General features: G+C 39.8%; 2 gene segments (V, D, J or C); both read right to left on the reverse strand.

Moving 5' to 3' along the window:
* Positions 1-200: 200 nt before the first annotated feature.
* On the reverse strand, positions 201-16,174 carry LOC113890893. The segment is given in 7 exon segments: positions 201-798; positions 3,131-3,181; positions 3,468-3,515; positions 3,828-3,887; positions 8,451-8,780; positions 12,674-12,749; positions 16,169-16,174. Coding segments are annotated over 7 exon segments (714 nt in total).
* Positions 16,175-25,226: 9,052 nt separating this feature from the next.
* On the reverse strand, positions 25,227-26,148 carry LOC113891291. The segment is given in 2 exon segments: positions 25,227-25,922; positions 26,052-26,148. Coding segments are annotated over 2 exon segments (558 nt in total).
* Positions 26,149-26,413: the final 265 nt, after the last annotated feature.

Genomic DNA, 26,413 nt, shown 5'->3' on the forward strand with positions numbered 1-26,413 from the left:
TGACTTTGAAAGAGAAGGACCCTGGGCACCTTCATTTGCCCCAGTGCCCCAAAGAAAGCACCATAGCCACCATTTCAGGGAAAGACTTAGACATGTGGTATTGACCATTATTACAACCATGCAGAATTTGATAGCTCAATTGTCATGATGTTTCTTACCTTGGTTAGATTTCATGAAATTAAAGTACACACAGACAAATGTGTGGACTTTTTATTTATTTTTTTACTTATTGTGCCTATTATGAAAAAGAAAGTACAGAGTTCAAGTAGCAAAGCTGGCTGCCCCAGGATGTGTAACAGGGAGGTTCAAGACCATGGTCTTGGGGAAGATGCTGACGGAGGAGATGGGGAGCTGCCCGCTTAGTGCACCCTGGAGGCACGGGGACTTGGGGTGGAAGGAGCTGATGCGGGTGGGGACAGTGGTGGGAGAGGCTCCCCTGGACCCGCCCTGGGCCTTGCTCCCTGAGTAATAACAGAATTCCTTGTTTCAGGGTAGAACTGTCTGTTTGCCCAGTGTTTGAAAAATTGTTACACAATAATGACATAATAGGGGAAAAAACACATATACACTGAGATAACCCAAATCCAAAAAGCAAGCAGAGAATTTCAGTATCAACAGATGATTAAGGAAAGCCGACTCCTTCGGGGACGCTCTATCACAAGTTCTTCCCGTCACAGCAGATGCCTGTTCTCCGAAACACACAGGAGGTGATGATGATACAGTAGACCACACTCTTGAGGAGGAGAAGGAGGTAGGTGTAATAGGCAGAGGTGTTCATGAGCTGCAGCTGCAGGGTATCTAGGAGAAATCATTTGATTAGTTACCTGCTCTTTTGAAAGGTCAATACACAGTAGTGGGAGGAGGTCATAATTATTTCTGCTGACCTACTGTGAAGTGTTACCCCTGCACCACCAAACGCCAAAGAAAACAAGTACAAGCACCATGAGCACCACCACTGCCAGGACAATTCAGAATCCAGTTGGCAATTCAAGTCAATCAACAACCTCAGCTAAATTCACTAGACTCTTCCAAAATATTAAAAAAAAAAAAAGTTGTGTTTTTAAAGAATGAGTCCAAAAGGAAAAATATTTGTGATAAATAGCATTTAGCATTTTTTGCCCCGCTCCCGCATTGCTGAGTAATAATAACAGGTTATATTCATTAACGACTAATCAAACACTTATTTTGAGAGCTTTGCATGTAAAATTCTACTCTTATCTAAGCTTTAAGATAACCTATGAAATTATTGTGCTTCCCTAGTGGCTCAGATGGTAAAGAATCCACCTGCAATGCAGGAAACCTGGGTTCAATCCCTGGGTTGGGAAGATCCCCTGGAGGAGGGCATGGCAACCCACTCCAGTATTCTTGCCTGGAGAATCCCAATGGAGAGGAACGTGGTGCACTACAGTCCATGAGTCACAAAGAGTTTAAACATGACTGAGTGACTAAGCAAAGCAGAGCATGAGATTATTAGTTTCAATCACATTTTACAAGTAAACTGAGCACAGAGCAAAATAATTGGCCTGAGGTCACACATTTAGAAAGTACCAGAAACCACATTTCAATCCCAGCAACATGACTTTGAAAAACACATTCTTAGCTGCTGTGTAATCCTGCAACTCTGTGTGCAATTGACACACCAGACATCAAAGTTAAGCATAAATATCAAGTTGAATTGCTGATTTGGAAGGATCTGAGCCATTATATGTTGTGAATAAATGAGGTTCCTAAGAAGGATACAAGTCATGGAAATCTGGTTGTGATACAGTGTAGTGGGCAGAAGGTTTTGGTAAAGAGGATATTTTATTAAATGGAAGAAGGTCTTTAGTCCAAAATTCCTGAAACATCAGGAGCTCATGCTTCACTTTCCTGTCTGTCTTGAATGTCTAACATCATGGCTGTGATGTTATAGGATAATTGCGCTTATGTGTCCTTGAAGTTTTGCAAGAAATATATGCTGTCAAAAAACAATTAACAGCACTAATGATGGGCCTGACTTGGCTACCCAATTAATCTCAAGACTGAGTTTCTTCCTATGGAAATTTCTCTTCCCACACTTCATCTTCATAGAGTCAGAACTCCAGAATCAGTAGCATTTGGTATGGAAAGGATCTCAGGAGGTGACCTGCTTATAACTAACTCCCCTCAGTCAGGTCAGGTATTAGCTGAATTCTGGGCCCCCTGATACTTGAAATGGAGGAGGAATCAGCAGGGCTAGAGCCAGAGATTCTAAATGCACTTGGAACCTTCATGTAGGGAGAAGGGGCCACCAACTAGTATTGATTCTGTGCCAGCTAAATGGATACCCTGTTGGAGACACTCCACATATGTGATCTTATATCTCCAATAACTGAGTTCAGTCTATTATTGTTTCCAACTGGCATATGAGGGCAGTATTGCTCAGAAATGTAACTAATTTACCCATTTTTCATGAAGCTAATAATAAAAGAATTGGGGACTGTGATGTTCAGAAGCCCATGCACTTAACCCCCTGCCCATGGGTTCATCCTGTCTCAGGACCTTGGCTTCGGGAGTCTTGCTCTATGTCTACCTCTTAGAGGAGGAATAGAGAACTGAGTAAGTTGTGTGAACCATTGTTTCAGATGGACTAAGTTGAATCCCCAGATCTAGCTGTGTGACTTTGTACAAAGGACTGAACTAATTTTGGCACATTGCCCTGATTGCAAAATGTTGGGAAAATATTGTACCACCTCATAGGAGTGGTTATAGGGAGCAAACAGAGTATATGTGAAAGATATAGCAATACATTTTGTGTATATCAAGCTCTCAGTGTCAGTTCATGTATTATATGCAAACAAGGGCTAAAACTCAAATGTCTAGAAGCAACTTGACATCGCATTTCTCTAGTCACTACAAACAAAAGCTACGCAACTAAGTGAAGCCCACTGTTGAAGTAATTCAGAACCTATCACTACATCCTCAAAACTCCAAAACCAACATTTACTGTGCTAAGATGACTCTTAGGGAATGATGGAATTACTTAAAATATGATACCATCCATTCTACAATATCCAGACTTCTGGCTTTCTATCTTAAACCAAAGAAGTACAAAAGTTAAGTTTATTTAGAGAGGAAAAGTGCTGTAACATGACACAAAGGCAAAACTTACTGCTTTCATCTTTCAGACACACTTTTGTAGAATTATTATCAGCAGTGACTTCTAGAAGAAAGGAGAGCAAGTATTAATTGTATTGTCAATTGTTCATATCTATTATTAGACAGTGGCACATATGTGATTAAGTATATGTGTGTTAATATATATGTATATATAAGGTAAAATTTGCTAGCACAAGTAGGAGAGATACTCTGATTAAATGTATGAACTCCACAATTCTAGGAATAATTGCTTTTTCCTAACATTAAGCAGGGAAGTTCAAGAGGTAATTTGATCAGGAGGGAAAAAATGCTATAGGATTTTGTAAAGGCAAACAAAGTCAAAAACTTACCACTTTCATCTTTCAGACAAGCTTTTTTAGAACCAGTACCGGTAACTTCTAGAAACAATGGAAGCAAGTATTAATTGGTTGTCCTTGCCCAGTATTTTACAATGTGTACATATGTATGTAAAATGTGTGTATCTGTGTATATATAAATATATATATTTATATATAGTGAGACAGTGAGATAGTCAGTGAGATACAGTGAGACAAAAGAGATATCATTAAAACTACGACAATGAGCCCCACAATTTCAGATAATTGTTGGTCTTTTGTACTTTTAGCCAGAGAAGTTCAAAAGATAAATAGATTAGAAAGGAAATAAAAGACTAAAGCATGACATAAAGGCAATCATCTACAAAAACTTACTGCTGTCATGGTTTAAACAGTCACTGGGAGACTCAGTGGTAGGGACAATTGAGCTGACAACTACAAGAAATGAAAAAAGTATTAGTCAATTATTTGTGCCCATTATTTGACATTGTGCGTGTTTATACATGTGTTATTGTATAATACATATATATGTATATATATAGATAATCTGCTGAGAGAGACAGTTATTAAAAATATGAGCCCTACAGTTCCAAAACTAGTTGGTCTGATTCCATGTAATTCATAGATTTCATTTGCATATAGTTTTCTACACATGGAAATGTTGAAGTTCATGAAGGCTACATTTTACCATAACTGGAGGGTAATACCCAATGGCATCCTATTTTCCTTCTGTATTCATAGCTCCTAGCACTGTGCTTACCACAAAGTAGGTGTTGGAGAAATACTTATTGCAAAGACAAGTAATCAGGAAAAGTGGCTGCTCCATAACTTCAGCACCCACTGCCAAGATGAAGAATTGCTACCAAATCAAAGTCATTCAAAGCTAGAGTCCTCAAGGGAATCCCACGTTTGAAGGAGTTAGGCTAAGGCATATTTCCCATCAAGCAAAAGAAAGCGCTGAAGCTTTCCGAAGCACACACATCCTTGGTATCCTTGGCTCATGGACATGATTTTTCTGTAGTTGTGGAGCTTATGGGCATAACGAAAGCAATGTTAACAAGGTTAATAGCTGAGTGACTGTAACTGGGCTAGGCACTCGCTTAACTCTTCACGTGCATTATCTTCTTCAATCCCCCAGTGACACTGGAGTGATTTGTGTTTTGGAGGATTCCATGTTACAAAGGAAGAAATAAGAATTAGAGGGTAACTGGCGGAGAGTCATATCGGTGATACCAGTGGTGGCAGAGACACCATTCAAAGGATGGTTGTTGGGGATTAAATGAGACAGAGCAAGTGGAGAGTACTCTAAAAATAAGCCTTAGAAAGAGAAATCAACCTATGCAAAGACAACAGAATTCCACCATTGTGGACATTAAAAACATTTTCTCTTCTAGAGATCTTAATTATTCTTAACAATGACCTTTTTATTACAGGAGCTCAGCATTTCTTTCCAGGGTTAAAAAAAATAGATCAAATCACATTTTTAGTTATCTGGCTTGATAAAACTTGAAGTGAGAATTTTATTCATGAGTAATGTCAAAGGAAAATACAACCATATTAGTACAAAATTTTTTTAAAAGATCATGGACTGTTGGATGGAGGAAAACAGTCACAGAAGTTGTTTGGTTTATCGCTTTTCTCCTGGATGGGTTCATGTCCACATGAATACAGTCTGCTATATTTTTTACGCCCTCAATGAGATATTTTTTTCCCTATAATCTAAAACTTGGATTTGAGGTATGAATGCTTTGGAGTAAATCCCAAGAATGAAAATACAAGTAGAGTCATGTTTTGATGTTAAAGTATCCTCAAGAACTGACTTTAATAAGTCCCTTTCTTTCCTTATAATGATTTTATTCATTAAAAGGTAAATAGGGGCTTCCCTGGTGGCTCAGTGGTAAAGAATCTGCCTGCCAATGCAGGAAGCATGGGTTTGATCCCTGATCTGAGAGGATCCCACATACCATAGAGCAACTAAGCCCATGCACCACAGCTATTGAGCCTGCACTCAAGAGCCTGGGAGCTGCAACTACGGAGCCCGTGTGCCACAACCACTGAAGCCCACAAGCCCCAGAGCCCATGCTCTGCAACAAGAGAAACCACTGCAGTGAGAAGCCCACGCACTGCAACTAGAGAAAAGCCCGTGCAGCAATGAAGACCCAGTGCAGCAAAATAGCAATGAAGACCTAGTGCAGCAAAATATAAAATAAATAAATTTTTTAAATTGTTAGAAGATAAACAAATTTCTTACTACCATGCATTGATTGAGGTAGAAACAATAAAGAAACAAATTTTTGTAATAAACTTCATGTGTTTATGATAAGTTCAATTTCTCAGTAAAGGCTGGTTGAAAACTAGGACCAGATTAATTTTATTTCTCTTCAAAATCATTTCATCAGTCTGTACTTCCATGTTATATTCTTAGCTTTTATCAAAAACAAAAAGCTTCTAAGAAACAGCATTAGAAATCTGCGGTAGAACGACATTAGCAGAAATGCCCTCATTAGTTTTACTGCCATTAGAACCACTTGCAAAGCATTTGTTTCAGAAGTTGTGTCAGGTAAAACACATTATGAACTGGGGCTTCTCTCCAGTATGGTCATTGTCACAGTGACTCATTTTTTCCTGACTACAAGAAAAATTAAAACCTAGTAGGATAATCAGAGCTGTGGTTACATTAGACAGCACTTAGCAAATTTGCTTCCTCTCTATTTATAAAGAGTAGAAATAACAATTTAGGGCTGTTTTTGTATTCTTACTTTTAATTAGTTTTAGGAAAGGATACAAATAGATTTGATGAATATAAGAATAAATACATCTATGTCATGCTTTGGAACGTTTTCTCTGGTGCTATTCTATTTGCTCTTCATTGCAGTCCCAGGACAAAGCCAAGGCAAGTGTTCAAACCTAATTTGATCAGTGGACAAACTGAGGATCAGGGAAGAGATAGGCTTGCTTCAAAAATCTGGACTGGTGCCCAGTAAAAGTCTATGTACATTTGATTAAGCACGTGGTTCCCACTGCTTAAAAAGGGCTTCCTAACCACAGGAAAGGCACAGCAATGATTCCTAATTAGGGACACTCTGGGGCCTTTGGCCTGCTAGGTGAATACTGAGGACTTTCAGTCCGGAGTCCTGTGAGTTACAGGATCACTGCCAGGGCCAGCGCACTTCAAGCCCTCTGCCCAACATCTGCATCACAGGGTCTCCTTTGGTACACCTTGCCCAAATCACAAGTAACCCTGAGTGATTAAGAGACAAGTGGTGTTGGAGAAGACTCTTGAGAGTCCCTTGGACTGCAAGGAGATCCAACCAGTCCATTCTGAAGGAGATCAGCCCTGGGTGTTCATTGGAAGGACTGATGCTGAGGCTGAAACTCCAGTACTTTAGCCACCTCATGCGAAGAGTTGACTCATTGGAAAAGACTCTGATGCTGAGAGGGATTGGGGGCAAGAGGAGAAGGGGATGACAGAGGATGAGATGGCTGGATGGCATCACTGACTCGATGGACGTGAGTCTGGGTGAACTCCGGGAGTTGGTGATGGACAGTGAGGCCTGGCGTGCTGCAATTCATGGGGTCGAAAAGAGTCGGACACGACTGAGTGACTAATCTGATCTGATCTGATCTGATATTCTCTTGACTGTAGTGCATCCTTCTGGGAGAGTAATTCACCTGAGTGTGTTCATCCACATTCCCTCTAGGCCTGGCACGTGCTAGGGCTACAATGAGAGTTTGTGAGAAGCATTTTCCAATGGCAAGAAATGCGTTCTTTATGTAGAATGAGAGTAAGTCTGTATACTTTAGCCTCACCCCATCTCTAATTACAAAATTTTAGCTTATCTTATGATGATATGTAAAATACAAATTTCAAAAACCTAAAAACATAATAAAACCCCAGGAGTCTAATTATTCTACATTTTGTTGAACTGCAATCTGCCTCCATCATACAAACACCGTTTTATCATTTAATAACTCATTGTTGTGGAATTGTACCTTGCATAAAGCAGAATTAAAGTGACACTGACTTATTTGCTGAGTAGAACATTCCTAAAAGATGCATACATGTTCTCATTTCCTGATCAGCCAAGGTCATCCACAGTGGAGATTTGTTATGTGCTAAGTTGGAGAAGGCAATGGCACCCCACTCCAGTACTCTTGCCTGGAAAATCCCACGGGTGGAGGAGCCTGGTGGGCTGCCGTCCATGGGGTCGTTAAGAGTCAGACAGGACTGAGCGACTTCACTTTCACTTTTCACTTTCATGCATTGGAGAAGGAAATGGCAACCCACTCCAGTGTTCTTGCCTGGAGAATCCCAGGGACGGGGGAGCCTGGTCGGCTGCAGTCTATGGGGTCGCATAGAGTCGGACACGACTGAAGCGACTTAGCAGCAGCAGCAGCAAGTTGCTAGATATTTTCACAGATGTTGTTTCCTTAAATCCATACAACAACTTTAAGAAACATTACTATGATCTTAATATTTTGGAAGATGAAACCAAATCTGAAAAGGTTAAGTAAAATTTTTTTCATATTTATGTATCAAAGCCTACTGCTGCTACTGCTGCTAAGTCGCTTCAGTCGTGTCCGACTCTGTGCAACCCCGTAGACGGCCTCCTACCAGACTCCCCCATGCCTGGGATTCTCCAGGCAAGAACACTGGAGTGGGTTGCCATTTCCTTCTCCAATGCATGAAAGAGAAAAGTGAAAGTGAAGTCGCTCAGTTGTGTCCGACTCTTAGCAACCTCATGTACTGCAGCCCACCAGGCTCCTCCGTCCATGGGATTTTCCAGACAAGAGTACTGGAATGGGGTGCCATTGCCTTCTCTGGTACCAAAGCCTATCCCACTTTAATTCTATGGGAGAGATAGCAGAACATTTATGCTACCATTAAATAAAACATCATTTTATAAAGACATTTGTTTGTTTTTCATTAATGCTTAACAGAAAAAGTGGTGTATTTTATTTGAAAAACAGGGTTCTGTTTTATGTTTATTCACATACCTTCATTTATTGAAGGAAAAAGAATCTCTTGATTAATTCCTCCTATATTTCTCTCGTGTTGTACGACACAGATATGTTCTTTGTCCATGGAGTTTTCAGTCACGGTCAGCCAGCTGAGCTTCATGTATGTGTCAGTAGTCTTCATGGTATTTCCCTGCTGGGATGGCAGAGCTTTGTTGCCATCCTTTTCTTTCCAGTAAACCTTAATAATATCAGGGAAAAATTTCTCCAGAAGACAAAGGTATGTTCCAGTCTTACTGTGATTGATTTCAGCAATTGAAGGAAGAAAAATAGTGGGCTTGGGTGAAATGTCTGTAGCAAGGTTTCTATCTGTGGGGGGAAATAAAATATAATTAAAAAGAATCATTAGAGCAACACTAACATTTTGAGATTTGGAAAAACCTAGCAAGTAATAATGGAGAAGGCAATAGCACCCTACTCCAGTACTCTTGCCTGGAAAATCCCATGGACGGAAGAGCGTGGTAGGCTACAGTCCATGGGGTTGCTCAGAGTCAGACTCGACTGAAGTGACTTAGCAGCAGCAGCAGCAGCAAGTAATAAGGCTTCCCAGGTAGCCCAGTGGAAAAGAATCCACTGCAAATGCAGGAGACACAAGAGATGTGGATTCAGTTCCCGGGTTGGAAAGATCCCCTGGAGAAGGAAATGGCAACCCACTCCAGTACTCTTGCCTGGAAAATGTCATGGACAGAAGGGCCTGGCAGGCTACAGTCCATGGGGTAGCAAAGAGTCGGACACAAGTGAATGACTGAGGGCAGCAGAGCGAGTGGTAAAAGAAAGGCATCATTGAACCAGTGCTCACGGTGGCCTTTCATCCACAATAGATTGTCAGATGCGTATTATTGTTCTTATCTTTGATGGAAAGAAAAGTTCAAGACTTCATGTAACTTGCCCAAAGTCACAGCTGTTGAGTAGTAAAGCTAGATAATACCTTGACCTTCATTTTTCTCCATTTGTAAAGATGGCGTATGACTTTTAAATACCCCACGTAAACACTCCATATCAAGGCTTCCAAAATTCATGAATACATTTATTGTTTTGTCAGCTTATTTTTTTTGTTTGCTTGTTTTTTGACCATACTATGCAGCATGCCGTATCTTAGTTCCTGCACCGTGCTTTGAACCTGTGCCTCCTACAGTAGAAGTGCAAAGTCCCAACTGCTGGACTGCCAGGGAAATCCTGATTTAAAAAAAAAAATCTCTTTTGCTCTATCATAGTGGAGCCTCTTTTGGAGTAGATGGGTGGGTTGTGGGAATGCGGATGGAGGAGGAGACCAGGTAACTCTGATGGTTTCTCTATCTGTGAGAATCTTTGATGCCTTCTAAATTACTTTCCTTTCCCATCTTATCTTGTATTTTAACTTATGCTCTCTTTCGCCAAATGACACATTCTTATGTTCTGAAACTCTGTGGAAACTCATTCATTTAACTGATTCTGGGATGCACCATATTTATTTTATTTCCCACAAAAATAAACACCCAGAGAAGTTTATCATTTTTAAAAAGTGATATGCAATTGCTTTTTAAAATGGAGTCAGTGTCCACGGGTATGTGACAATGTATGAAGTTAACTTTTCTCTCCAAATGTGGGTCCCATGCCCAATTCTTAAGTGCTGGAATCCTCTTTATTTTTAATTCTATATAACCTCTCAATTTTACATCTGAACCACTCCAGATTTTTTAGTAGAGCACTACATTATTTACAGTGCCTTGAATGTGGAAGCAAGATAGCTATATTTCTAAAACTTTTATTTAAAATGTACAATTAATCCCAAACTCCTAATTTGGGATTAACAGATAGCACAATACTATATATAAAATAGATAAAACAATAAGGACCTACTATATAGCACAGGGAACTACATCCAATATCTTGTAATAACCTTGTAATAATAGGAAAGAACGTGAAAAAGACTATACACACACAGATACACAAACACACACACATACACACATATGTATAAATGAATCATTCTGCTGTACACCTGAAACTCACACAATGTTGTTAATCAACTATACTTCCATTTTAAAAAAAAGTATTATTTTCAGAAGAGCTTCTGCGTGGCTCAGCGGTAAAGAATTCATCTGCAATGCAGCAGACGCAGGAAAAGTAGGTGCGATTCCTGGGTTGGGAAGATCCCCTGGAGGAGGAAGTGGCAACCCACTCCAGTATTATTGCCTGGAGCATCCCATGGACAGAGGAGCCTGGTGGACTACAGTTCATGGATCGCAAAGAGTCAGACATAACTGAAGCAACTGAGCACACATTGTTTTCAGAAATGCTCTTACACTGAACTTACCAAGTAATGCATTTATCAGAATTTTGTCTCAATTCAGAAAGTGCACCAAATCACATTTTACTTTGGAATTTCGTCTAAATTCAGGAATAACATACAACATTTTGACTCTCATTTGAACCTACCGTATAAGGCTGCTGAACTGCTTTGGAGCACCACTATTCACTCTTTTCCACCTACTGAATAGAGTGTATATCCCAACCAGGAATCGAACCTGTGCCCCCAGCACTAGAAGGCCGAATCTTAACCACTGACCCACCAGGGAAGCCCCTCATTGGGAAATATCTTAAGAAAAGAAAAATTGGACTTCTCACATGAGAAGAAAAGAATTATTCAGAATTTCTGCCTGTGCAGCAAAGCTCCTGATTTTTCTACTAAATCAGTAAACAGACGGTGTTGATTTTTTACTCATGCTTTAAATATAGTTGGGTCTTAATGTGTTTATTTTAATGTTATGCATCTTCCTTTTAGAACAAGTAGTACTTTATTCATTATCATAGCAAGACACTGTGTATTTCTCCAACCATATACTATGCTGACATTTACGTGTTCTCTTTTTTTTCTTCTCACTTTTCCTTTATAAATTAGATAATTAGAACTATTTCATTTTTAAATAGCAGTTTCAAATTTATGATATTTCCCTCTATATTTGACTTCCCTTCTTGATCACTTTCTTTATAAATTAAAACTTTTTTCTGATAAATATGAGCATGAAGCCCAAACTTATTGACTATATATTTAAGAGCCAATAAATATTGTTGTTAGAAATGATACCAAGTAAGCTAAAGGATTAAGATTTAAACCACATAGAACAACAAGACATATTAAAAAAAATACATTTTAATCTAATTTTTCTTGCTAAGTAGACAAGAACCTGCTAAAGAGAGACAAATCCCCCCAATTCAATTTTGTGTGTGTGTGAGTGGACAGTAAGATAACTTTTCATTTGAGGAGTCAGAAGTACAGCTGCATTCTCTGAAGAATGTCAGTGCTGTCAACAGTTTTGCAAAAAACTCTCCCTCCTGGAGGCCATTTTCACTTTACATTTGAATAAACAACTATCCAGCACCTATGAGGTGTTAGCCAATGTGCTAAGTACTTTATTCACTTTATCTCATTCAATTCTCCTACTACCCCTGCTGAATATACACTGTTATCCTATCTTATGGATTAGGAGACTGAGGCCAGAGAATCACCCCCATGTTCACATAAGTAGTTAGTGGTGGGTCAGAAGCTCCAGGTCAGCCTGACTCAAAAGCCCATGTTTTTGAAAATACGTCTTCAGCATCAGAAAAGGAAACCTGTCAACTCACAAAACTTAGCTGTAATGACAAACTTCAACCTTGGGCCAAACACTTTTATGACTATTACATATACTACATTATTGTTTAGTTGCTAAGTCATGCCCGACTCTTGCGACTCCATGGACAGTACCCTGCCAGGCTCCTCTGTCCACGGGATTTTCCAGGCAAGAATGCCACATGGGCCCTTTATTGAAGTCCACATGGATACAAAGCCAAATCCTATTACAACATTTGCACAGTGTTGTCTACACGCTCCTTTACTATCAGATCAGATCAGATCAGATCAGTCGCTCAGTCGTGTCCGACTCTTTGCAACCCCATGAATCGCAGCACGCCAGGCCTCCTTATCCATCACCAACTCCCAGAGTTCACTCAAACTCACGTCCATCAAGTCGGTAATGCCATCCAGCCATCTCATCCTCTGTTGTTCCCTTCTCCTCCTGCCCCCAATCCCTCCCAGCATCAGAGTCTTTTCCAACTTGTAAAATCTCTCCTAAATCTAATCCCCAACCACATACCCATTTTTTGTGGCTTTCATTCTCATTTAGTTGTTCCTCACTTTCCCTCTATTACCTTGGAAAAAAATTACATTCTCTAATACCTACCTGTGACAACAAGTTTTGTTCCAACATTGAAGTTTTTTTTGTAATTATTACACAGTGATTCAGGCTGTATCAAAAACTTTAGACTAATTTAGCTTCACCGATTCCTTCAAATTCTAGTGGAATTATGATAGCCTGGAATTCAAGACACCAGGATTCAGGTCCTAGTTCATTTTGCTCCTAACAAGTTCTGGGGCTGAGCAAATCAAATAAGCTAAACCCTTAGATACTTCATTTATTTGTAAAAGATGTTATTACTGTTAAGTCAATTGAACATCCTTATCACAGTTGCAGTGAGATCAAAACAAAACAAGAACTGAAGAGTGATTTGAATAAAAATAATATGGAGATAAGATACTATAAAAATTACTGTATTATCATTATTATTAACATTTTTATTTCTGATAATTGTGTGGTCCAACATGACATTTTAATAACATGGGGCCAAATTTTGCATACCCTGATAGGAATTCAGTGTTTGGGGTTTGCAATTAGATTTGTAGCAACTAATGACTTGTTTGCTTTACTCTATGCTGTAATATGTCTAGACCTCTCAAAACCATCATCACAGCTTTTCACATACCCAATTAATAGGCAATCATTTGTTTATTCTTATTTGTTGTATTTCCACGTTTAAGAAATCCAAAGAGAACATTGGCTGAAGCAATCAGTACATGGAACTTCTTCACTGGTGTTGTCCAAAATAAATGGCATTTTTCCCCCCATTAACAGCACATCTACTGGCATTCCAAGCTTTTACCTGAAATTTCAGCCTCAAACTGACTTCTACCTAACTCATGCCCAAAGTTCAACTTGCAACTCTGGGCACTGAACCTTAAGACAGAATGACTAAGAGAAATGGCCTGTTCCAAATGAAGATGCCCAGTCCTCAAATCCTCCTATTTTCTCCTTGGATCACTAAAACGTTGCCTGCCTTCCTGCTGAGGGTCACCATCTGTGGATGACATTAAATGTTGGAGGACATAGCATTGATGTACTGGAAGTATAAATGTATATGTTTAAAGACCATTTATTTCATTTTATAAAATGGATGTTGAAGGCAAAGTCCCCTTTTTATTTATTTATTTACTTCACTTTCCTCTTAAAGACTCCTGCATTGAAGTTCTCTTCTAATTTTGTGGATGGAAAAGCATATCATATTTTAAAATTTGGTGTGTTTATCAAATTTGGTGTGTTAACAGATAGTATGTATTCCACTACATTTTTTCCTGCTTTCTTATTTCTTTTTATTACTTGTTTCTTTTGTATTGAGATAGAACTGACACATATTCTGAATATTTAATAAATGCATATTCAATATGACTTACATGATCTTTTGGGCATAAAGAAAGGTCATCTCAGTGCCATCATTAAAAGCAAAAGCATTGTTTTCACACATGAGTAGCAATACAAAGTATGCACTATGACAACACTGTAGTTAATTGAAGGATCCAGGTCAGACTACAGAGAGTAAATATTCAGGATATAAAAACATGACTTAATGTTTCTAACATCATGTAATGGTCTAGTCCACTTACTTCAGAATAAACAAGTCTCTGTGTGAGTGTGAAAGTCACTCAGTCATGTCTGACTCTTCACGGCCCTATGGACTATGCAATCCATGGAATTCTCTAGGCCAGAATACTCAAGTGGGTAGCCTTTCCCTTCTCCAGGGGATCTTTCCAACCCAGGGATTGAACCCAGGTCTCTCGAATTGCAAGCAGATTCTTTACCAGCTGAGCCACAAGGGAATCCCTATTGGATCTCAAACTTTGCCAACAGTAATTAGTCATGTGACTTACAGCATTTAAGTGAACTACTCTAAACTCAGTTTCCTTATCTATGAAATGAGAATGAAAGGATTCCTGTTGAGGAAAAGATAAGGCATTGAAATACTTACCATGGTGCCTGACCCTCAGTAAATATAGCTAATATTGACTAATATTAAAATTCTCTTTAATGGGATGGTTTTGAGGCCGTTTCATCAGTCGTCCACCAAACAAAAGGTGTAGATTTTACAAGCAATAACTATTACATTGGGCTTCCCTGGTGGTTGAGTGTTAAAGAGTCTGCCTGCCAATGTAGGCAACATGAGTTCGATCCCTGAGTCAGGAAAATCCCCTAGAGAAAGAAATGGCAACCCATTCCAGTATTCTTGCCTGGGAAATCCCATGGACGAAAGAGTCTGGCAGGCTACAGTTCATGGGGTCACAAAGGAGCCGGACGTGACTTAATGACTCAACAAAAACAACTATTTAATCAATTAAGAAAGGAAACAAGTTCATCAAGATGTCCTGCCTCTCTGCAGCCACATATCATAGAACATGGGTCCCCATTAAGCCAGAATTTCAAACACTTTCCCACTAGAATAGAAATGGTTTGTTTGAGTGTTATCCTTGTTCTATCTGTGATGTTCACACTTTTATCTCAAGCATCCAGCACAGAAACAATTCAATAAATATTTGCTGAGAGAATGAAAGAGCAAATGAGGATATGTAACCATGCACACCATTTTCAAGGACTTTGGAGCTGAAATGACTCAAGCTGACAAACTTGTCCATATCCAAGAAACTTATGGCTGATTCTTGTTGAGGTTTGACAGAAAACAACAAAATTCTGTAAAACAATTATCCTTCAGTTAAAAAATTAATTAATTTAAAAAAGAGATGCAATCGCTCAAGTTTTAAAGACTATCAGCCTACCTCTGAGAAGCTAGAGTAATAAGAAGTGAGATTTATCAAAGTTCTATAGTCATTTACTATAGAATCTTTTTGCACTGCTATTAGGGATGAGGTGAAAATCTATATTTGTTTGGCAAGTTATTAGGAGAATGGAGCAGATTTATCTCAAACTCTAGAGAAGAGCTAATTAAAAGAAGAGTAACTCACTTAATATACCATCTTCAAGAAAAGGAACCTGAGCCAAAAACTTACACTAACATAATAAGGAACATGATAATGGTATAAGAATATTGAAATAGAAATGAAACAATAAAACTGAGTCCTTTTTATTATCTAGCCTGATCCTATTCTGCATGTGTGTGTGTTTTCTAGAAGAAAAATTTCAACTGTTTACAAGCAGAAAAAATAAACCATTTCCAAAGTAGTTTAGTTTCCATATACAGAGACCAGTAGCTGAAAAATTGCTGTTTGTATTCTGAGACCAAGAATGTGGCAGTCAGATAAGGAGGAATCCTAAATTGCTTTTTTCTAAAAACCATCAGTCAGAAATTTCTTGTCTATCCAGGGGTTAGGATTTGGCACTTCACTACCATGGGCTTGAGTTCGATCTCTGATCAGGGATCTAAGATCCCACGAGCCCCCAAAATAAAATAAAATGAAAAGCATCTGTTAGTCTTTCATGACCAAGGTAAAAAATGGAAAAAAGTTACTTACCATGGGGAGCTATTATGAGCTTAGTTCCTTTTCCAAATATCTTCTTTCACTCTGAGCCATTACCCTGGTTGAAGCTCCTACAATAATCTCAGCCTTCACCTACCTTCATGACATGACTAGCAGTTGAAAACTTTGTACTGGCAACTTTATTCTCTGGGTTCTTTTGAAAGTCCTTGAACATAGGTTTTGTGGTATTTGATGTTTTATTAATTTTCCTCAGATAAATGGACCCAAATATCTGCTTTCCCCAGAGGAGAAATCATTGAAAACACTGATAATACATGAAAAGTGTAAAAGCAGGAAAAGAACACATCATTGGCACCAAACAGTTAACTACTGGCCTTTCTAAATTTCCAGGAATAGTATTCAAAGAATTAAGACTTTTTTTTTTCCAGGTGTTCAGCTCTGTTGAAACAGCTCAGAGTTTACATCAAAGGAAAGACCCTTCTGTTCCCACAAACACCAGGGCTGCTCCGTCAGCAATTTAGGAATGTATTTCTGAAAAGAAGAAACTCTTCAGTAACTGAAAATGCAAATATGCCAACACAAGTGTACTTGAGAAATGTGAACAAAGGTCTCCATTGTTGAATAACGTAATTCTTTACCACGGCAATGCAAGATGAGAGAACATGTCCCATGACGACTTACTATTTTTCCTAGAATAAAGGAAGAAATTTGTAGAATTCTATCTGCTTTGAGATTAGATTCCTTAGTAAAACTAAAACTTGAAAACAATATCCATTTCTCTGATATGTTGAAAGAAGACTCTTAGAGGCTGTTCTGTAATCTCAAGCCACTCACCTTAGATCAGGAGAAAAAGAAATATCCAGAAGCAACTGAGTGCTTCTCTGAGCACAGATGAACTGTCCGGCTGCCAGAATCCATACAGGACAGGCCCTGAGATTCCCATGTCCATGGCAGATCCACCCAGTCCTGGCCTGAGGCCCATGAGCACTCAATGCCTCTGCCCTGAGGATGAAAATAAGAGGAGATCATGGTGAGCAGCTGTCCACTCACAGCACCCAACACAATATAAAAGGATGAGAGACCTGGATGAAAATCATATTTAGAAAGGAGTCTTTTTTTAAGGGCTTCCCTGGTAGATAACATGGTAAAGAATCTGCCTGTAATGCAGGAGACCTGGGTTCGATCCCTGGGTTGGGAAGATCTGGAGGAGGGAACAGCAACCCACTCCAGTATTCTTGCCTGGAGAATCCCCATGGAAAGAGGAGCCTGGCGGGCTACAGTCCATGAGGTTGCAGAGTTGGACATGACTGAGCGACTAAGCGCATCTCATCTCTTTTTTTAAATTGAAAGTTCTGGGTTATTAGTACTTGGGGCTGACATATACTCTTTGCATCTATTATAGACATGAGTGATGCCCACTCATCTCCTTTTTGACATCTTGTCTTCTGTTTTTCCTTATTCTAAGACCATGAGCAGAATTTTCCTAAGCTTTAGGAGTTGTCTGTATTCCAAGACCCATGAAGGATTTAAGTAGTAAAATGTAAAAGAATAGGTAAACAGTTACACAATCTTTGATTATATTTACAAAATAATACAAGACCATATGAAGAAAATAGTACAGGATTTTATTAAAGGGCTGGAAAAAACCTGCATAAGTAGAGGGACATATCATATTCATGAAAGAAAAACTCCATATCATAAACATGCTAATCCTTCCTAAAATCACATAAATTGACTATAATTCCAATCCGAGTTAAGATAAACTTTATTTGTTGTTGTTGTATGTTGTAAGGATTGGGATTGAGCTAATTATGTTGTAAGAATTTTAAAGCATAAATGAAACAAAAGTCCTACAGAAAACACTCCAAGCATATATTAATGTAAAAATATGATAAGGAATTTTTAAATTGTAGAGAAATGAGAGATTGTTTTAAAACTGGCTTTGAGCTACTGATCATTTGTTGGGAGAACAAAAAATAGCTCTTTATCAAATACTATATAAATGAGTTGCTCTTATTCAGTTGCTAAGTCATGTTTGACTCTTTGCAACTCCGTGGACTATAGCACACCATCCTCTTCTGACCTCCACTATCTCCCAGAGTTTGCTCAAACTCATGTACATCTAGAGTATTGCTATCTAAACATCTCATCCTTTGGTTCCCCCTGCTCCTTTTGTCTTCACTCTTTCCCAGCATCCTGTTCTTTCCCAATGAGTCAGCTCTTTGCATCAGGTGGCCAAAGTATTGGAGGTTCAGCTTCAGTATCAGTCCTTCCAATGAAGATTCAGGGTTGATTTCCTTTAGTATTGACTAGTTTGATCTCCTTGCTGTCCAAGTGACTCTCAAGTGTCTTCTCCAACACCACAATTTGAAAGCATAAATTCTTGGGCACTCAACCTTATTTATGATCCAACTGTCACATCCATACATGACTACTAGAAAAATTGTACCTTTGACTATACAGATTTTGTTGGCAAAGTGATGTCTCTGCTTCTTAATACACTATCTGGGTTAGTCATAGTTTTCTTTCCAAGCAGCAAGTGTCTTTTAATTTCATGACTAAAGTGACAGTCTGCAGTGATTTTGGAATCCAAAAAAAATAAATAAATTCTGTCACTGCTTCCACTTTTTCTCCTTCTATTTGCCATGAAGTAATGGGACAAAATGCCATGATCTTCATTTTTTGAATGTTGAAAAAGCCAGCTTTTTCACTCTCCTCTTTCACCCTCATCAAGAGACTCTTCAGATTCTCTTCACTTTCTGTCATCAGAGTGGAATCATCTGCATATCTGAGGTTGTTGGCAATTCCCCCAGCAGTCTTGATTACAGCTTGTGCTTCATCCAGCCTTGGCATTTCCCAGGATGTACTCTGCATAGAAGTTAAATAAGCAGGGTGACAATATACAGCCTTGACATACTGCTTTTCCTATTTGGAACCAGTCTGTTGTTCCATGTCCAGTTCTAACTGTTGCTTCCTGACCTGAAGACCTACAAGACCTTTTACAACTAACACCCAAAAAAGATGTCCTTTTCATTATAGGGGACTGGAATGCAAAAGTAGGAAGTCAAGAAACACCTGGAGTAACAGGCAAATTTGGCCTTGGAATACGGAATGAAGCAGGGCAAAGACTAATAGAGTTTTGCCAAGAAAATGCACTGGTCATAACAAACACCCTCTTCCAACAACACAAGAGAAGACTCTATACATGGACATCACCAGATGGTCAACACTGAAATCAGATTGATTATATTCTTTGCAGCCAAAGAATATAATAGGTTTCTCAAGAGGCAGGTCAGGTGCTCTGGTATTCCCATCTCTTTGAGAATTTTCCACAGTTGTTCCATGTCCAGTTCTAACTCTTGCTTCTTGACTCACATATAGGTTTCTCAGGAGACAGGTCTGGTATTCCCATCTATTTGAGAATTTTCCACAGTTTGTTGTGATCCACACAAAGCATAGTCAATGAAGCAGAAGTAGACAGTTTGTTGTGATCCACACAAAGGATAGTCAATGAAGCAGAAGTAGATGTTTTTCTGGAATTCTCCTGTTTTCTTTATGACCTGAAGAATGTTGACAACTTGATTCTGGTTCCTCTACCTTTTCTAAACCTAGCCTATACACCTGAAAGTATTAGGTTTATTTTAAAAAAGCATCTAGAAATGTGAATGGTCTAGTGGTTTTCCCTACTTTCTTCAATTTAAGTCTGAATTTGGCAATAAGGAGTTCATGGTCTGAGCCATAGTCAGGTCTTGGTCTTGTTTTTGCTGACCATATAGAGCTTCTCCATCTTTGGCTGCAAAGAATATAATCAATCTGATTTCAGTGTTGACCATCTGGTGATGTCCATGTATAGAGTCTTCTCTTGTGTTGTTGGAAGAGGGTGTTTGTTATGACCAGTGCATTTTCTTGGCAAAACTCTATTAGTCTTTGCCCTGCTTCATTCCGTATTCCAAGGCCAAATTTGCCTGTTACTCCAGGTGTTTCTTGACTTCCTACTTTTGCATTCCAGTCCCCTATAATGAAAAGGACATCTTTTTTGGGTGTTAGTTCTAAAAGGTCTTGTAGGTCTTCATAGAACCGTTCAACTTCAGCTTCTTCAGCATTACTGGTTGGGGCATAGACTTGGATTACTGTGATATTGAGTGGTTTGCCTTGGAAATGAACAGAGATCATTCTGTCATTTTTGAGATTGCATCCAAGTACTGCATTTCGGACTCTTTTGTTGACCATGATGGCCACTCCATTTCTCCTGAGGGATTTCTGCCTGCAGTAGTAGATATAATGGTCATCTGAGTTAAATTCACCCATTCCAGTCCATTTCAGTTCGTTGATTCCTAGAATGTCCACATTCACTCTTGCCATCTCTTGTTTGACCACTTCCAATATGCCTTGATTCATGGACCTGACATTCCAGGTTCCTATGCAATATTGCTCTTTACAGCATCGGACCTTGCTTCTATCACCAGTCACATCCACAGCTAGGTATTGTTTTTGCTTTGGCTCCATCCCTTCATTCTTTCTGGAGTTATTTCTCCACTGATCTCCAGTAGCATATTGGGCACCTATTGACCTGGGGAGTTTCTCTTTCAGTATCCTATCATTTTGCCTTTTCATACTGTTCATGGGGTTCTCAAGGCAAGAATACTGAAGTGGTTTGCCATTCCCTTCTCCAGTGGACCACATTCTGTCAAATCTCTCCATGATGACCTGCCTGTCTTGGGTCGCCCCATGGGCATGGCCTAGATCTGATAGATAGAGTGCCTGATGAACTATGGAATGAGGTTTGTGACATTGTATAGGAGAGAGGGATCAAGACCATTCCCATGGAAAAGAAATGCAAAAAAGCAAAATGGCTGTCTGGGGAGGCCTTACAAATAGCTGTGAAAAGAGAAGCGAAAAGCAAAGGAGAAAAGGACAGATATAAGCATCTGAATGCAAAGTTCCAAGGAGAAGCAAGAAGAGATAAGAAAACCTTCCTCAGTGATCAATGCAAAGAAATAGAGGAAAACAACAGAATGGGAAAGACTAGGGATCTCTTCGAGAAAATCAGAGATGCCAAAGGAACATTTCATGCAAAGATGGGCTTGATAAAGGACAGAAATGGTATGGACCTAACAGAAGCAGAAGATATTAAGAAGACATGGCAAGAATACACAGAAGAACTGCACAAAAAAGATCTTCACGACCCAGATAATCACGATGGTGTGATCACTGACCTAGAGCCAGACATCCTGGAATGTGAAGTCAAGTGGGCCTTAGAAAGCATCACTACGAACAAAGCTAGTGGAGGTGATGGAATTCCAGTGGAGCTATTTCAAATCCTGAAAGATGATGCTGTGAAAGTGCTGCACTCAATACGCCAGCATATTTGGAAAACTCAGCAGTGGCCACAGGACTGGAAAAGGTCACTTTTCATTCCAATCCCAAAGAAAGGCAATGCCAAAGAATGTTCACATTACCGCACAATTGCACTCATCTCACATGCTAGTAAATTAATGCTCCAAATTCTCCAAGCCAGGCTTCAGCAATTTGTGAACCGTGAACTTCCTGATGTTCAAGCTGGTTTTAGAAAAGGCAGAGGAACCAGAGATCAAATTGCCAACATCCGCTGGATCATGGAAAAAGCAAGAGAGTTCCAGAAAAACATCTATTTCTGCTTTATTGACTATGCCAAAGCCTTTGACTGTGTGGATCACAATAAACTGTGGAAAATTCTGAAAGAGATGGGAATACCAGACCACCTGACCTGCCTCTTGAGAAATCTGTATGCAGGTCAGGAAGCAACGTGAGAACTGAACAACAGATTGGTTCCAAATAGGAAAAGGAGTATGTCAAGGCTGTATATTGTCACCCTGTTTATTTAACTTCTATGCAGAGTACATCATGAGAAACGCTGGACTGGAAGAAACACAAGCTGGAATCAAGATTGCCAGGAGAAATCTCAATCACCTCAGATATGCAGATGACACCACCCTTATGGCAGAAAGTGAAGAGGAACTCAAAAGCCTCTTGATGAAAGTCAAAGAGGAGAGTGAAAAAGTTGGCTTAAAGCTCAACATTCAGAAAACGAAGATCATGGCATCCGGTCCCAACACTTCATAGGAAATAGATGGGGAAACAGTGGAAACAGTGTCAGACTTTATTTTTCTGGGCTCCAAAATCACTACAGATGGTGACTGCAGCCATGAAATTAGAAGACGCTCACTCCTTGGAAGGAAAGTTATGACCAACCTAGATAGCATATTCAAAAGCAGAGACATTACTTTGCCAACAAAGGTTCGTCTAGTCAAGGCTATGGTTTTTCCTGTGGTCATGTAGGATGTGAGAGTTGGACTGTGAAGAAGGCTGAGCGCCGAAGAATTGGTGCTTTTGAACTGTGGTGTTGGAGAAGACTCTTGAGAGTCCCTTGGACTGCAAGGAGATCCAACCAGTCCATTCTGAAGGAGATCAGCCCTGGGATTTCTTTGGAAGGAATGATGCTAAAGCTGAAATTCCAGTACTTTGGCCACCTCAGGCGAAGAGTTGACTCATTGGAAAAGACTCTGATGCTGGGAGGGATTGGGGGCAGAGGAGAAGGGGATGACAGAGGATGAGATGGCTGGATGGCATCACTGACTCGATGGACATGAGTCTCAGTGAACTCCGGGAGTTGGTGATGGACAGGGAGCCCTGGCATGCTGCAATTCATGCAATCGCAAAGAGTCGGACACGACTGAGCAAATGATCTGATCTGATCTGATCTTAGAAATGTGAGCTAGAAGGAACAAGTAGGAGACTGACTGGATCTTCTGGTAGAGAAACTTGGAATGAGAAGATGGAAAGAGACATCTTTGGCTTTCCAGGTGACTCAGCGGTAAAGAATTTACCTGCCAATGCAGGAGATGTGGGTTTGATTCCTGGGTTAGGAAGATCCCCTGGAGAAGGAAATGGCAATGCACTCCAGTATTCTTGCCTGGGAAATCCCATGGGCAAAGGAACCTGGCAGGCTACAGTCCATGGGGTTGCAAAGAGTCAGACATGACTTAAGGATTAAACATTAGGAGACATCATTACTTAATATTTAATTTTTGATGATGTGGTGGGAAGTGTTCCTTCCTCTTTGATATTTTTAGAATATTTTTAGACAGATGTTCTTTTATAAATATTAGGTTGAATTAATCTGAGAAGCTGTCTGGTCCTAGACTTTTGTTTTTGGAATGCTTTTGATTACTGATGCAGTTTCATTTCTGATGGTGTATTTATATTTTCTATTTCTTCCTGGTTAAGTGGAGAGATTTTACATTTCTAGGAATTCATCCATTTATTCTAGGTTGTCTGTTTTCTTGCATGGCAAATGATTATTTGCAGTAATGTCTTATTATCATTTGTATTTTGATGGTGTCAATTTCAATTTCTTCTATTTCAAGTCTCATTTTGCATATTTGAGATTTTTCTCTTTTTTACTTGATAAATTTGTTTTTCCAATTTGTCTTTTCAAATAACCAGTTCTTGATATCACTGATATTTTCTATTGTTCTTTTATGCTCTATTTTATTTATATCTGCTCTGATCTTTACTAATCTTTCCTTCTTCTTACTTTTAGGTTAATTTGTTTTTCTTTTCTCTAGTTCTTTTAGGTGTTAGTTTAGGCTGTTTATTCAGGTTGTTCTTGTCTCCTGAGGTAGGCTTGTATCACTATAAACCTTACTCTTAGAATTGCTTCTGCTGTGTGCCACAGATTTTTATGATGTTCTTCTATATTGGGGCTTCTCTGATAGCTCAGTTGGAAAAGAAGCCATCTGCAAAGCAGGAGACTCCGGTTCAATTCCTGAGTCAGGAAGATCCTCTGGAGAAGAGATAGGCTACCCACTCCAGTCTTCTTGGGCTTCCCTTGTGGCTCAGCTGGTAAAGAATCCACCCGCACTGTAAGAGACCTGGGTTTGATCCCTGGTTTGGAAAGATCCCCTGGCGAAGGGAAAGACTACCCACTCCAGTATTCTGCCCTGGACAATTCCATGGACTGCATAGTCCATGGGGTAGCAAAGAGTTAGAAATGACTGAGCAACTTTCACTTCACTCACTTCCATTTTTATTGTCTTCAAGTATTTTTTATTTTCTCTGATTTCTTTGGTCACACACAGGTTGTGTATAGCATAGTTTTTATCCTACACATGATTGTGATTGTGTTTCTTGTGTGTACATAGTAACTGCCATCTCTAGTTGTGCCCTTGGAGAAACTGGCCTGTATAAGCAGATAGAGAGTGGAAGAGGAGGGAGAAAATGTGAGCATATAAAAAGATAGTTATCACTATGTGATGATGAAAAACAGTGGTGTAATGATGTATTTGTCAGTAACTGGGGAAGAAACTGGATCTCCATATTAAGATTGCTACCTTACCCCCATACACAGAAATTGAAATCACAGCAGATCAAAGAAACGAATGTGCAGAACAAAATCTTACCACCACTGGAAAAATCTAAATTAAAATATATTGAATGCTTCAGACTGTCCTAAAGCTGCAAACAGTTAAACCATGTGGTTGCTGATCAGTTCAAGTTCAGTTCAGTTGCTCAGTCATGTCCGACTGTTTGTGACCCCATGGACCGCAGCACGCCAGGCATCCCCGTCTATCACCAACTCCAAGAGCTTGCTGAGCAGTACAGCAAGTTAAAGTTGGTGCATTTACTAGCCAATCTCATCTTCCCTGCAGTCACAGAAGTGGAAGGACATGAAGCTTTGACTTGTGGTTGTGGGGTTATCATGAACAAATATGATGACCTGGGAGAGCAGCAGTGCCCAGGGGTGCAGTAAGAGAGGAGGGGCTTCTTGGTTGGGAGGAAGCTCACAAGCACTCTTCTAGAATGCACTCCTGTGTCAGGCTGGGACCTGGCCCATTTCAAAGGGAGACATACCACTTTATCTGTTACCAGACCAGACCAGTTTTGGCTGTGGGCTGAACTTCAAAAGAAGGTGTAAGTAGAATATCATGGTTGGCTTACCTAAAACAACAACTTTTTTCCTACACTTTCACTATGTTAGTCATGCCCTAGTTGGTTATATGAGGAAAATATCTATTTGTCCAAAAGAGAGATCAGATACCAGCTTGAGGTTTAAGAAGTCTCAAGTTTTCATTCCATCATTTCTTATTTTTCATATTCCTGAATAATAAAGATGCTCCATCCCCAGCCATTTGCTCTGGATAATGATGGAATTAATGATTCCATATTGTCTAGCCTTTCCATTTTGCTCTTCTAAATGTCTTTCCTAAGAGATCAATCCTAGATCCCCTGTTTGTTCTAAAGAAAAAATTATATGAACTCTATCAGTTCCTAGGAGAGTGAGGATATGCTGCCTGCTATATTGCTTGCTTACAGCCTGGGGATGAAGGTCTGATTTCAGGAAAAACTATGGCTGTTGTGGAGAGGGAGGAGGTGGCTATAGAATATAAAACTTCGGAAATGGGCATTGAGCTCAGGGTTTCTCTTTGTCCAGAGTAAAGAAAATCTGGGGGAAGAAGTGAGGCAGGGGTTATTACCAGAGCTGCACTTGGCAGCCACAAGCAAAATTTCCAGTGCAGTGTACAGGAAGTCTGAACCAATGTGCTTATCCCAGACAGCACAGTAGTACATCCCAGAATCACTGTCTTCCAGATTTAGGATTGCAAATCTGTAGCTCCTTCCTGTGACTTTATAAACACTGTATTTTTCTTTTTTGGTTCCTGATTCGAACTGAATCTTGGTGTAGTAGACATCATAGTAGAAAAGGCGTTGGGGAGCCATCCCCTCCTGTTGTTTGTACAGGTGGATATATGTGGCATCTTGTGTAAGATCGCAAGTGAAAGAAGCAGTCTCCCAAGTCTTGCCAGTGACTGACATCTGGGCCCCTTTGGCGTTGGAAGATACCTGAGTGACTGCAATGGGAAAAGCAACAAAAAATAATGATGAAGAGGAAACACCAGTTTCTGAGTATGACCCTTCCTGCCCCCACCAATGCCACAAAATACAGAAGAATCCACTGAGCATACAGGCAACACACTTACCAAGAGCCAGGAAAACCAAAGGCAGCACTAGGGCCCACAACATGCCTGGGACAGTGAGCTAGACTGGGGTTCTCAGCAGATGTGACAGGCAGGGGAGTCAAAGAGGATCTTTCTTTAAAACCACCAGGCTAAGCCCAGAGGGGGTGGTGTCAGAAGAGGCCTGGGTGGAGCTGTGCCTCTCTGTACCAACCCTCTTCTTGAAGATGTCCCTGTGGCAGGCTGGGAACACCTCCCCCACCCAGGAGAAGAGATGCCTGAGCACTGAGAGCTCAGAACTGCAAGCAGAGGGATCAATCAGATTGGGGGTTGGGGGGAGAAACATGGACAAAGCTTGCCTGTTACCTGGTGGAGTGAGAAGACCT

Source organism: Bos indicus x Bos taurus, chromosome 4 (assembly GCF_003369695.1).
Source record: "Bos indicus x Bos taurus breed Angus x Brahman F1 hybrid chromosome 4, Bos_hybrid_MaternalHap_v2.0, whole genome shotgun sequence".
NCBI lineage: Eukaryota > Metazoa > Chordata > Mammalia > Artiodactyla > Bovidae > Bos > Bos indicus x Bos taurus.